At 40.6% G+C, this 12,880-nt stretch overlaps 1 protein-coding gene across 1 annotated transcript in view; it reads right to left on the bottom strand.

Annotated features, from left to right (window-relative positions):
* The window catches only part of LOC143996084 (macrophage mannose receptor 1-like), a 214,390-nt gene that overhangs the window by 116,375 nt on the left and 85,135 nt on the right, over positions 1-12,880 (bottom strand). The window contains exons 10-13 of the mRNA XM_077490909.1: positions 12,333-12,448; positions 11,235-11,383; positions 9,484-9,683; positions 5,938-6,065 (exon numbers count right to left, since the gene is read on the bottom strand). Of these exons, the coding sequence (XP_077347035.1) occupies positions 5,938-6,065; positions 9,484-9,683; positions 11,235-11,383; positions 12,333-12,448 (593 nt within the window). The remainder of the gene's footprint in view (positions 1-5,937; positions 6,066-9,483; positions 9,684-11,234; positions 11,384-12,332; positions 12,449-12,880) is intronic.

Below are 12,880 nucleotides of genomic sequence, written 5' to 3'. Positions count from 1 at the left end.
AGCGGACTGTCCGCTGAAACCAAGTTTGGACGGACAAAACCAAGTTTGAACGGACAAAATTTCGGAAATTCCGTAAGACTTTGTTCGTCAGACAGTCCGCTGAAAAAGTCCGCTGAAGCCCACACACGAGCGGATTGTCCGCTGAAACACGGTTCAGCGGACTAAGTTGGACAGACAATCCGCCCGTGTGTACGCAGCCTTAAAGAACAACTTTTGTTGCACTTTAAGAACCTGGATGCCAAGAGCAATGAATTTCTGAGAGACCAATTACAAATCCATTTTGAATGGTTTTATCGTTACAGTATTCATCTCACAATGGGACAAAACATGTAGTATTTCATTCCATTTTCCTACGTGTGCTGTAATGTTGGCTGTAATGTTGGACACCAGCACTCCCCCCCCCCCCCCCCCCCCCCGCCTTCCCCTTTTGGTGCATGACCAATCACAGCTAGCAAGGTGCCTTAAGCTGCATACAGCAGTCTGTCAAAAAGGGCATGCTAGAAAACCAGCATCCAATCAGCACTAGCAGCGCTGATTGGTGTGTTCTGGTGGGGGGGGGGGGGGGGGTGGTGGGTGGAGCACAGTCCCTCAGTCAGAACACAATAGCTCAGCAGGGAGATCACTGTACAGTGTATAGTTAGTACAGCAAGCTCCTCCTGAGCTCCTCAGTTTTTTTCTTTCAGCCCACGGAAACTGATAGTATGTACCAGACTTTACTTGTGAGTGCCTGTCTCTGACTCCCACCACTTGCCTGAGGCAAGCACCAGCAGGAGGAATATAGAGGAAGGTGAGGCATGTCAGCATGTCAGAGACAGGCACCTGTTACTAAAATATCTGAATTTGCAAATTACAAAAATGAATTTATACGAATCTGAAAAACCAAAACGAAAGATTTGGATGAAATTCGGATAGTTTCCAAACTTAAAGAGGAAGTAAACCCTTCCAAACAACTTGGACCTATAGGTAAGCCTAGATTAAGGCTTACCTGTAGGTCCAAGCAATATCTCCTAAACCTATATGGTTTAGGAGATATTTGCCCGAAAATGGGCACCGCTGTCTACGGCGCATGCGCCGTAGACAGCGGCGCGCAGGCGCACTAAATGCGGCAAATCCAAGAATGGATTTGCCAAATTTGTCGACTCCCGTGCGCATGCGCGGGAGTGACGTCATCGCGGCTTCGCCGTATGACAGCAACGGAGCTGCGAGGCGCGACTCCCGTGCGCATGCGCGGGAGTGACGTCATCGCGGTTGCGCCGCTGTCATTGGTCGGAGCTGCGAGACGCCACCAGCAAGATGGACGCGGCGGACTACAGGGATCAGCGGCGACTTCGCTGGCTCCTGTGTCAGGTAAGTGACACATAATGAGCTACTATGTGATGCATAGTAGTCCATTATGCTTTACCTTTGCAGGGAAAAAAAGAGGAAGTAAACCCATCAGGGTTTACTTCCTCTTTAATTATAATAATTTTTTTATTGAATTTGAATATTTTCTAATCAAATTTGAATTTCAGAAGAGAATAAAATAGAATAGAAATAAAGGAATAGAATAGAAAAGAATATAGTAGAATAGAAAATAAAAGAATATAATATAATAGAGTAAAACAGAACAGAATACAAAATAAAAGAATGAAAAACAATAGAAAATAAAGGAATATGATAAAAAAATAAAGGAATAGAAAATAAAATATTAAAATAGACATGAATAGAGTAAAACAGAACAAAATAGAAAAGAAAATAAAGGAATAGAATAAAATAGGAATATAACCACCCTCTAAAATTTGAATCTCAAATAGAATAAATTTGAATTCGAACAGAAAAGAACAGAATGGAAAAACAATAGAATAAAATTGAATATAACCTTCTTCTGAATTTCGAATAGAATACATTTGAATTCGAATAGACTAGAATAGAATAGAAAATAAAAGAATAGACTAGAAAAAAAAACATTAAAATAGAATATAACCATCTTCCAGAATTTGAATTTCGAATAGAATAAATTTGAATTAGAGCAGAAAAGAATAGAAAATAATAGAATAGAATTGAAATTAAATAATTTAAACAAATAGAATAGAAATAAACAATAGAAAAAAAAAATTTAAATTTGAATAGAATAGAAAAGAATAGTCAAGAATAGAATAAAAAATGTATAGAATTGAAAATAAAAAAATAGAATAGAAAAGAATAGAGTAAAACAGAACAAAGTAGAATTGAAAATAAAAGAACACAATAAAATAGAATAGAAAATAAAGGAATAGAATATAATAAAATAGAATAGAATATAACCATTTTCTAAAATTCTCATTTCAAATAGAATAAATTTGAATTGAAATTGAAAAAAAAATGAAATAGAAAATGAAAGAATAGAATAGAAAAAAAATTTGAATAGAATAAAATAGAATATAACCATCTTCCAGAATTCAAATTTAATACATTTGAATAGAATAGCAACTAATAGAAGAATAGAAAAGAATATAATGGAAAAACAATAGAATGGAATATAATAGAACATAACCATCTTCCAGAATTTGAATTTCAAATAGAATAAATTTGAATTAGAACAGAAAAGAATAGAAAATAATAGAATATAATTGAAAATGAAATAATAGAAAGAAATAGAATAGAAAAAAAAAACAATAGAAAAGAATAAAACTAAATTCTAATAGAATACATTTGAATAGAATAGCAAAGAATAGAAGAGAATAGAATTGAAAATAAAATAGTAGAAGAGAATAAAATAGAAAAAAACAATAGAATAGAAAGAATATAATATAACCTTCTTCCAAAATGTGAATTTCGAACAGAATAAATTCAAATGTTATTTCAAATGTAATTTAAATGGTATTTCAAATGGAATTTGAATGGAATGCGAATTGATTCAAATTTTCCAAATTTGATCGAATTGAGTTAGAAAAACAAAATGAAACTTCGAAAATGAATTAAACTAATTTTAAGTAAACTAATTTATGTAAATAATCAAAACAAAAACAAAATTCGTTCTGCACATGTCTATGCACAGATTAACATAACTTTATAGGTCCCCAGCCTCTGGTTTTTATGAGGACCAGGTGCAGGAATTACAGTGCCTTGCGAAAGTATTCGGCCCCCTTGAACTTTTCAACCTTTTGCCACATTTCAGGCTTCAAACATAAAGATATAAAATTTTAATTTTTTGTGAAGAATCACCAACAAGTGGGACACAATTGTGAAGTGGAACGAAATCTATTGGATATTTTAAACTTTTTTAGCAAATAAAAAACTGAAAAGTGGTGCGTGCAAAATTATTCGGCCCCTTTACTTTCAGTGCAGCAAACTCACTCCAGAAGTTCAGCGAGGATCTCTGAATGATCCAATGTTGTCCTAAATGACTGATGGTAATAAATAGAATCCACCTGTGTGTAATCAAGTCTCTGTATAAATGCACCTGCTCTGTGATAGTCTCAGGGTTCTGTTGAAAGCGCAGAGAGCATCATGAAGACCAAGGAACACACCAGGCAGGTCCGTAATACTGTTGTGGAGAATATTGCCAGTAAGTTCCCCTTATGCCAAAAATCTTGTACAGACTCTTTTGCCTTGGAAAAAATCTTTTAAAAATTGTATAGGATAAAACTTTTCTCTCTTCTTTTATACCTTAGAGACACCTTGGAAACAAGCTTGAATAGCTTGTGGGTGCTAACCTTTTGCACTATATACCATCTTTAAAGGGCTAGGGGATATCCTTATTTGCTTGAATAGAAATACAGGACTATAGAAAAGCATTCCTACTTTCATGTAAATATGTAAGTAAGCATAATAATATATGCATCCTTTTATATCTCCGCTTTATATAAAATTAAAAAATTAAAAAATTCAAATTATAAATTATATAACATATAAGTATATATATTTCTAGCTTAAAAAATTCTACAAGTAGTTTTATATTTTTTTTTTTAACCCAAGTTTTGGGTAATCAATGAATTATATAATAAATATCTTTGAGATTTCCTTTTTTGATTCCCACAATATTATATATATTTATGCATTTTTTTATCTGCCCAGACAGACCATCGTCTGTGCTCTCTCTGCTGCTTTGCTTGGCTATTGGTCCCGCTACCCGTGCACCCTTTAACAACTGGATGATGTTTTCTTGGGGGAAGGGGTGGTGAAGTGGGGGTAAGCACACCTGTTTAATTGAAGCCCTTGTCATATCTGTATATATGTTTATATTTATATTAACATACATAAATCTATTTTGATATGTATTTTTGCACTCTAATTGATTTTCACGCTATTTTGTTATTTTGCTAGCTTGTATATCCCCTGAAGAAGCGACAGTGAAACATGTTGGGATAGGCAAACTTACAAGCACCACCTGGACCGCACGATTTATGTAACACCCTTGTAAAATTTGAAGGCTGTTATTGGTTTTAATTGAATTGTTGTTATAAATAAAATTTATTTTTTATCTTTCATAAAAATATTATTTTTTTGTTGTATTTTTCTACTATAATATTGCACTGTTAATGTCCCACTTCTCTTCTATTTGGGCTCTGTTTTCTCAGAAAATCTAGAATACTGTTGTGGAGAAGTTTAAAGCTGGATTTGGATACAAAAAGATTTCCCAAGCTTTAAACATCCCAAGGAGCACTGTGCAAGCGATCATTTTGAAATGGAAGGAGTATCAGACCACTGCAAATCTACCAAGACCTGGCTGTCCCTCTAAACTTTCAGCTCAGACAAGGAGAAGACTGATCAGAGATGCAGCCAAGAGGCCCATGATCACTCTGGATGAACTGCCGAGAACTACAGCTGAGGTGGGAGAGTCTGTCCATAGGACAACAATCAGTCGTACACTGCACAAATCTGGCCTTTATGGAAGAGTGGCGAGAAGAAAGCCATTTCTCAAAGATATCCATAAAAAGTCTCATCTAAAGTTTGCCACAAGCCACCTGGGAGACACACCAAACATGTGGAAGAAGGTGCTCTGGTCAGATGAAACCAAAATTGAACTTTTTGCCCACAATGCAAAACGATATGTTTGGCGTAAAAGCAACACAGCTCATCACCCTCAACACACCATCCCCACTGTCAAACATGGTGGTGGCAGCATCATGGTTTGGGCCTGCTTTTCTTCAGCAGGGACAGGGAAGATGGTTAAAATTGAGGGGAAGATGGATGCAGCCAAATACAGGACCATTCTGCATGAAAACCTGTTGGAGTCTGCAAAAGACCTGAAACTGGGACGGAGATTTATCTTCCAACAAGACAATGATCCCAAACATACAGCAAAATCTACAAAAGAATGGTTCACAAATAAACGTATCCAGGTGTTAGAATGGCCAAGTCAAAGTCCAGACCTGAATCCAATCGAGAATCTGTGGAAAGAGCTGAAAACTGCTGTTCACAAACGCTCTCCATCCAACCTCACTGAGCTCGAGCTGTTTTGCAAGGAAGAATGGGCAAGAACTTCAGTCTCTCGATGTGCAAAACTGATAGAGACATACCCCAAGCGACTTGCAGCTGTAATCGCAGCAAAAGGTGGCTCTACAAAGTATTAACGCAAGGGGGCCGAATAATTTTGCACGCCCCACTTTTCATTTTTTTATTAGTTAAAAAAGTTTCAAAAATCCAATAGATTTCGTTCCACTTCACAATTGTGTCCCACTTGTTGGTGATTCTTCACAAAAAATACAAATTTTATATCTTTATGTTTGAAGCCTGAAATGTGGCAAAAGGTTGAAAAGTTCAAGGGGGCAGAATACTTTCGCAAGGCACTGTACATTTTATTTTGACAGCACCAGACAATGTACTTTATAGATTCGGCGAATCCAGTGAATGTGTGACCAGGGTGGGGTGAACCTGACATGTGACACATTATAATTAGATTTATAGAAGGCTTGTTTCCAGAAAGTTATCACATGATGTCCAGCATGTTGGAAAATACATTTCACCACCACTCACAGGGCCGTTGAAAACACTGAATCTTGTTCCTCTTTGCTGTTTATACTGAGCAAATCTCCACCTATTGTTTGGCAAAAGTCCCGGGCTTCGAACCATGTCTTCTTGTCTCCATCCGGTCTTTTGAAATACTGGTGATGACAAATACAGGAAAATATTTCATGGATTAATAGCGAGATCACAGTTACAATACAGTACACTTCCCCCAAAATATGCAGTATATTGATGAAGAGATGGGGAGGTGTTGTATGGTCCTCACATACTTCTTGTCCCAGGGAGACAACACTGATCCTCCATGGATAGATTGCATTGCTTCACTCTAGGACAGAGGTGTGTTACTGGCAGGATCAGCAGGTTAAAAAAAAAAGACAATCAAGACTGAAAAGGTAAAACGAATGCAGCTGTTCTGTTTCAAATGCCGCTTTATGCATTAGCAAACCTTTCTTAGGCCCAGTCTGACTAGTATGGTCACCCGCTGACTCTGCACTATCCACAGGCAGCTTAATTCTCTAATAAGACACAGAAGTTGAATCCAACCCAATTTTATTTCAGCTAATTGCATTACAGGGGGTGCTTTACCAGTCTATTAAAGTTTAAGACAAAGACTTTCATAAGCCTGGTCTCTGCCCATAACTAACACTGCCTGAGGGAACTTGGACGATACAGGGAGGGTGTAGCTAGGACTGAACTTCCTCCGTGTTGGAGGAAGAAAAATGCTGGCTATGACCATAGGAGCACCATCCCTACAAGCATGGAGGTGGAAACATTATGATTTGGGGCTGCTTCCCTGCTAAAGGTACAGGGTGACTTTGCCGCATTGAGGGGCCATGTATTGTAACTGTAGCACTGACCCGCGAAGGAGCTGCTGGTTGTGTTGGGCTTACCGTTACCTTCTTGACCTCGCCTCCGTCTAGGGGTTTCCCATGGTAGATGGCCCAAAGAATTGCAGAAACTGACACTAGATCCTCTTTTTGGGATATTTATTTAAAAGATAACACAGTTTCTTAATGAAGGGTAGAGGGTTAGGAAGAAAATTCAGGTACTTTTGGAACTGCAAAAATAGGAAGTCTCTCACAATAGAAATTCAGAGAATTACCGTTTCACAACTGGATTCTGACAACCATCGGATAGACCTCCTCTCACCAGGCCTAGCAGCCGGTAGGGTATTAAGTAAAGCAAAGTCTCTGCCACAGACTTGAATGCAGAACACTTGAAAAGCAAACGTCTCTGCCACAGACTTGGATGTAACTGAGGGACGTAGATAAATTTAGAGAACTATGATACTGTACCAGTATCTCTCAGCCGGTCCGGCGATATCGCATGAAACAGATCCGCAAAGTGTCCTTCAACTGAGCCTCCAGGCTCCTTCTGAAAAACCAGCCTTACGCATGGCCTTCTCCCGAAGAGTCCTCCCCTGGATGCTTCTCCAGTTGCTGGGCCTCTCCCTAGATGACACGATGACACTGCACCGGACCACCTTTGAATCAATTTGGCCTCATATCCATTCGGGCCTGTCCCTGCAGTTGCTTTGCCTCGGGCTATACAGACCCGAGACTCGGAATTGCATGGATCCACACCCCAGGCCAGGAGGGCCATGGGGGCTGGTCAGGAGGTCCAGGGCTGAACGGATAGAAAATCTTTTCTGGACCGGAACCCAGAAGCACATGATGTCAGTACCTTAAATACCCTCACCCAGAATGCACAGCAAGACTACACTCCCACTGGGCTGGTTCAGAGAGAAAAAAGGCATTCAATGCACCCAACTAGACTGCGTTCTACAACTTGCCGGCAATGACAGAGACACCCATGGTCAAAGAGAACTCAGTGCAATCCAGCTAGACTGGTACTGAAACCATAATTTGGCAAAATTAGCCCTAAAACCCAACTGTGGTTTTAGGAATATACATTTTTTAAAACAAATAGCGCATGCACTTCAGGAGTAAGCGCTAAATAACATGTTGGATAAGAACTTTCTTCCCTCAGCTAGAACACTGAAGAAGGGTCTTGGACGGGTCTTCCAGCATGAAAATGACCCAAAACATACTGCCAAGGCAACAAAGAAGAAGCACATTAAGGTCATGGAGTGGTCTAGTCAGTCTCCAGACCTTAATCCTATTGAAAATTTATGGAGGGAGCTGAAAATTCGAGTTGGTGTCTTGTGTCCTGATTGGATAGATTGATAGCAGCGCAGCCATTGACTCCTGCTGCCAATCAAATCCAATGATGCGGGCGCCGGGGGGGCGGGGCCGAGTCCTGCTAGACCCATAAGCAGGACATGGGAACTCTCCCGCAGGGGTGTCCACAAAGGAGATCGCTTCTCCAACGGCACTCAACAAGAGGAGCTACCAGCACCACTGAGGGGCCCCAGAAGAGGAGGATCGGGGTCACTCTGTGCAAAACCAACTGCACATGTTTGTTTTTTTTGTTTTTTTAACTCTGAACTTTTACAACCTCTTTAATGCATTCTATGCATTAAGATGCAGCAGCCTCCCTAATATTTACCTGAGCCCCATCTAGATCCAGCAATGACAGCAGTGAGGCACGATTGGCTCCCACTGCTATCAATCAAAGTCAGTCAGCCAATGAGGAGAGAAAGTGGGTGGGGCGGCCTACAGCTCCATGTCTGAATGGACACAGGGAGCTGTGACTCGGCTCGGGTGTCCCCAATAGAAAGCTGCTTGATGTGGGGGCACTCAACAGAAGGGAGGAGCCATAAAGCACCAAAGAGGGAGCCGAGAAGAGGAGGATGGGGGATGCTCTGTGCAAAACCAACTGCACAGAGCAGGTAAGTATAACATGTTTGTTATTTTTAACAAAAAAAACAAAACAAAAAAAAAACAAGACTTTACAATCACTTGAAGGATTTAGAGAGGATCTGTAAAGAAGAGTGGACCAAAATCCCAACAAAGATGTGTGCAAACCTGATAACCGACTACAAGAAATGTCTTACCTCAACAAGGCTTTCTCCACCAAGTACTAAGTCATGTTTTGCTTGGGGATCAAATACTTATTTTACTCACTGAACTGCAACTCAATTTATAACATTTGTATCATGTTTTTTTTCTGGTTGGTTGGTTTCTTGGTTGATATTCTGTCTCTGTCATTTAAAATACACCTATGCTAAAAAATATAGACACTTCCTTTCTCTGTAAGTGGGCAAACTTACAAAATCTGCAGGGGATCAAATAATTATTTTCCCCCACTGTATGAAGGGCCATATTTATTATTAATATATGTAAAAAGGGTGTTTTTTTTTTGTTTTATTGTATTAACATGGGTGGAGGGAAGAATCAGGGAAGGCAAAATATGAGCAGAATAAACTTTGGTGTTGAATTTTTATTTTACAAATAAACATTAAATACAGGTTGTACCCATGTCATAGAGCATTGTGGAGTTTCTATGTAGAGAGCACAGCAGAGCTGTTTTCTTTTAGACAGTCTTTCTCAGATTGAAAACACTATAGGGCCCTGCAGATGGAGACTAGGGGGAGCTGTGAGGGGCCACTGGGCTCTCTTGAAAATGCACCTTTATGGAAATCCCCCTACTTACCCAGTGACAAGAGCTTAGGTGGCTGCTTGTCCCCCATCCCTCTGGGCACTTTGGCTCTGGCGTCGTTGTCGGGATTGGCGGTGGCGTCACTCCTTGCGCCCATTTCTTGCAGACAAACTTCGCTCTTTCATCACAGTTGATGACATCCCACAACCCACCTTTGTTTCCAGTTCTCATCACAACACAACCTTGTTTTCTCCCTTCAAAATTTAAAAAAATTACATTAATACAGACACATGCAGTTCACACAGTACCTAAGCAGTTCACACACATGTTACTATGAGTCATAGTATTATGAGAAAGGCACAGGATGCCGAAAAATTCCAGAGATGTCTATAGTAGAGGTGCTATACCCAATGGAGGCACTTGACAAAAAACATATGCACTTACGGAAGGAGCTCCAAAATAAAATAGTCCAAATTCATTTATTGGCAGTACCGCTGTCATATATAATCCATTTAAAGCGGAACTAAACATAGCTAGTAGCTACCTGTTAAAAATACATAATAGAAAACTGTGAGTAGGTACTGTAGCTCTTTATTTCAGAAGAGACTTGCCATGTCTCTTCTGCAGTAGCAAACACTTACCTGCCTACTCGCACATGCACACAGGAGTGTATCATTCAGGCAAAGCTGCAGCATGCCCGGAATGTACACTGAGCTGTGCATGTGCAGCTCAGTGTACATTCCTGGCATACTTAAGTTGTGCCCGAATGTGACAGTCCTGTGCGCATGTGCGGGATGTCATTTACTGATCAGCCAATCAAGAGACCAAAAACCCATCACCCAGAAGTTGCCAGAGAGAAGATAACAGCCGCTGGTGAGGAATTTAACCTCCTTTGAGTTTAGTTCTGCTTTACGTGAATAGGTCCACTATATACTCGCAAGCCAAATCCTTGGTTTGTGGTTGTGGTGAGACATTTCAATAGACAATCACCCTTTGGCCACAATAAAAGCAGAAATTCAGGAGGTGGAAGTATCTCCTCCTAACGACCAGGCAGCTGCTGCTCCACCGCAGGAGTTAGAGTGTCACCAATGTGGACAAACCCTTATGCCTTGTACACACGACCGGTTTTGCCGTCGGAATAAACTCTGAAGGTTTTTCCAATAGAGTTCTGGCGGAATTCTGCTCAAGCTGTCTTGCATACACACGGTCACACCAAAGTCCGACCGACAAGAACTGGAGAGGGGATGGGACCATCTCTCGAGATTCTGTGGTGTTGGCTTAACCTGTGACTCGTGCATTAGCAGAGGGGGGGAGGCATCAGATAGATCAGACAACACTATGACTGAGTCTAGTACACTATAGAGCAGTGATTCTCAACCAAGGTTCCGTGGAACCCCAGGGTTCCTCCAGAGGTTGTAGGGGTTCCTTCAGCATTGGGCAATTTCTGCCTTTCAGATAAGTTCCCACTGACACCATTGATCTTTTTAGCTATCTGTAAGGAGGTAATTCTTCCCAATGACCACAAGTGTAAGGACCATTCCTCTCACTGACCATCATACTAATGTATCATGAGTTGTAGAGTTCTAATTTTTAGCAGGGGTTCCCCGAGACCGGACAACTATTTCAAGGGTTCCTCTGTGTTGAAAAGGTTGAGAAAGGCTGCTCTAGAGGGATATGCTTTGTTCATTTTTCATTTTAGAGGTTTACAACCACTTTAACCTGCATCATAGTCATAAGCCCTTTAGATTTCTCTAATGTTATCCATTCCCTACTCAAACAAGGAGCAATAACATTGGGTGACTTACCAGGACTCTCAGCATCCCAGTGAGTGTACAAAACCCTTTCCTTGTTGGTCCAGGTAAAAGTCTCCTTTTCCTCCATGTTTGAGAGTCCTGTCCAGAAATATTTATCTGGTCTAAGCCCGATCAGACTTGTTAGATGGGCCTGTTCAAATCTGCAAATGCCAAAAAAATCAACATCCTGTCTTAATATTATCAACATTCCTTCTTAAACTAATTGATATTTTGCTGAATTGTAAGAATAAAATACATTTTCTTTAAAAAGCAAAAGATTGATACAAAAATGAATTTTGGCACATTGGTTGAGCTTTTGGCTGTTCTGAGTTTAACAGGCTTCAAGTTTGATTGCTCCTCCCTGCATTTCAGAACTCTCTGGATTGTTTTGGAACACAGGTATGGAGCAATCAAATGGGCTGCATGACTATGTATTGCAGCCTCAGCCAATCCTTGTTTAGGAGGGTGACCAGCAGGGGGCTAGGGTGTGCATTAAATGGTATGTGACCTAGAATAGTAGGGTCCTTTACCCAGTGGTGAGAGGCCCAGACTGGAGGGGCTATCTGCCCTCCTGGGCTATAAAGTTACAAGTGTTACAACGGGGTCCCAGGTCAGGGGTAGTTGGGGAGCCGATTGCTAGAGCTACAGGAACAGTTTGGAGTAAAGTCTGCTGAGAATCTGGGAGGGTCACGGTACAGGGTCTGGCTGATATTGGAAGGAGACATCCATGTTTACAGGGACGCGGTGAGTACAGGCATGAGAGAGAGATCTGTTCCAAAGTTTTCTGAATTAGGGCTGTTTCCAGTATGGGATCCCCCTGAAGCTTTAAGTCCACTTCCTCTTATACTAGAGGTCTACATTTAAGAAGTTAGTTCTACTAGAGAGTGTCCTCATTTCAAGTTGCGCTAGTTCTGGAGTTTCCCAAGGCTCACCCTATTCCCCATCCCAGTTCAACCAATAAACCGCCCAAAAATAGAAACTCCTGCTTGGTAGTTGAATGATGGAGAGACTGAAAGACTGCTGTGTGCCTGGCTGCTGTGTACCTAGTGGGGAATGGACCTGGGGACAGGCAGCGGGACCAGGCAGGGGTCTGCACTGCACATACGGTACCTGTCTTCCACCGTCATCAAAAAAGCAGCATGTGTTTTGCAGGTGGAGTTGGCTTCTGAAAATGTGGACATTTCTTCACCTATGAAGTAGCAATAGAATCCATGTCTTTTCCATCCCTGAAAACATAAGAGTACAATCATCAAACCGAATGAATACATTTCGTATTTGTGTGCCTCGTATTTGTGTGCAAATATACAAAAAGAGGTAACTGAAGCACATTGGCTAATAGTGTGCATGTATCTGTTTCACTGTTTCATAATTAGAAGATTAAATTGTTGGCCATGCAGAATGTAATTTTTCATGCCATCTACCTGTGGGTGATAGCATGAAAACCAAACCTGTATCCTGGCATCTTTTTCTGTTAATTATAAAAAAATGTAAAGTTAAACTCCAGCAACAAATTTGTTTAATTATGGACAGAGACGGACTGACCATATGGGTACTTGAGCACTGCCCGAGGGCCCCATGCCACTAAGGAGCCCCATCAGGGTTGCCAGCCTCAATAAAACCAGGGACAGTATGTAAAAATCTGTGTATTTTTTAAAATC

The sequence above is a fragment of the Lithobates pipiens genome, unplaced genomic scaffold, assembly GCF_037356315.1.
Source record: "Lithobates pipiens isolate NorthernLeopardFrog02 unplaced genomic scaffold, aLitPip1_a1.2 Scaffold_19, whole genome shotgun sequence".
Taxonomy (NCBI): Eukaryota; Metazoa; Chordata; class Amphibia; order Anura; family Ranidae; genus Lithobates; species Lithobates pipiens.
Note: the sequence above shows the minus strand (reverse complement) of the source record. Positions and strands in the feature narration are given on the sequence as shown.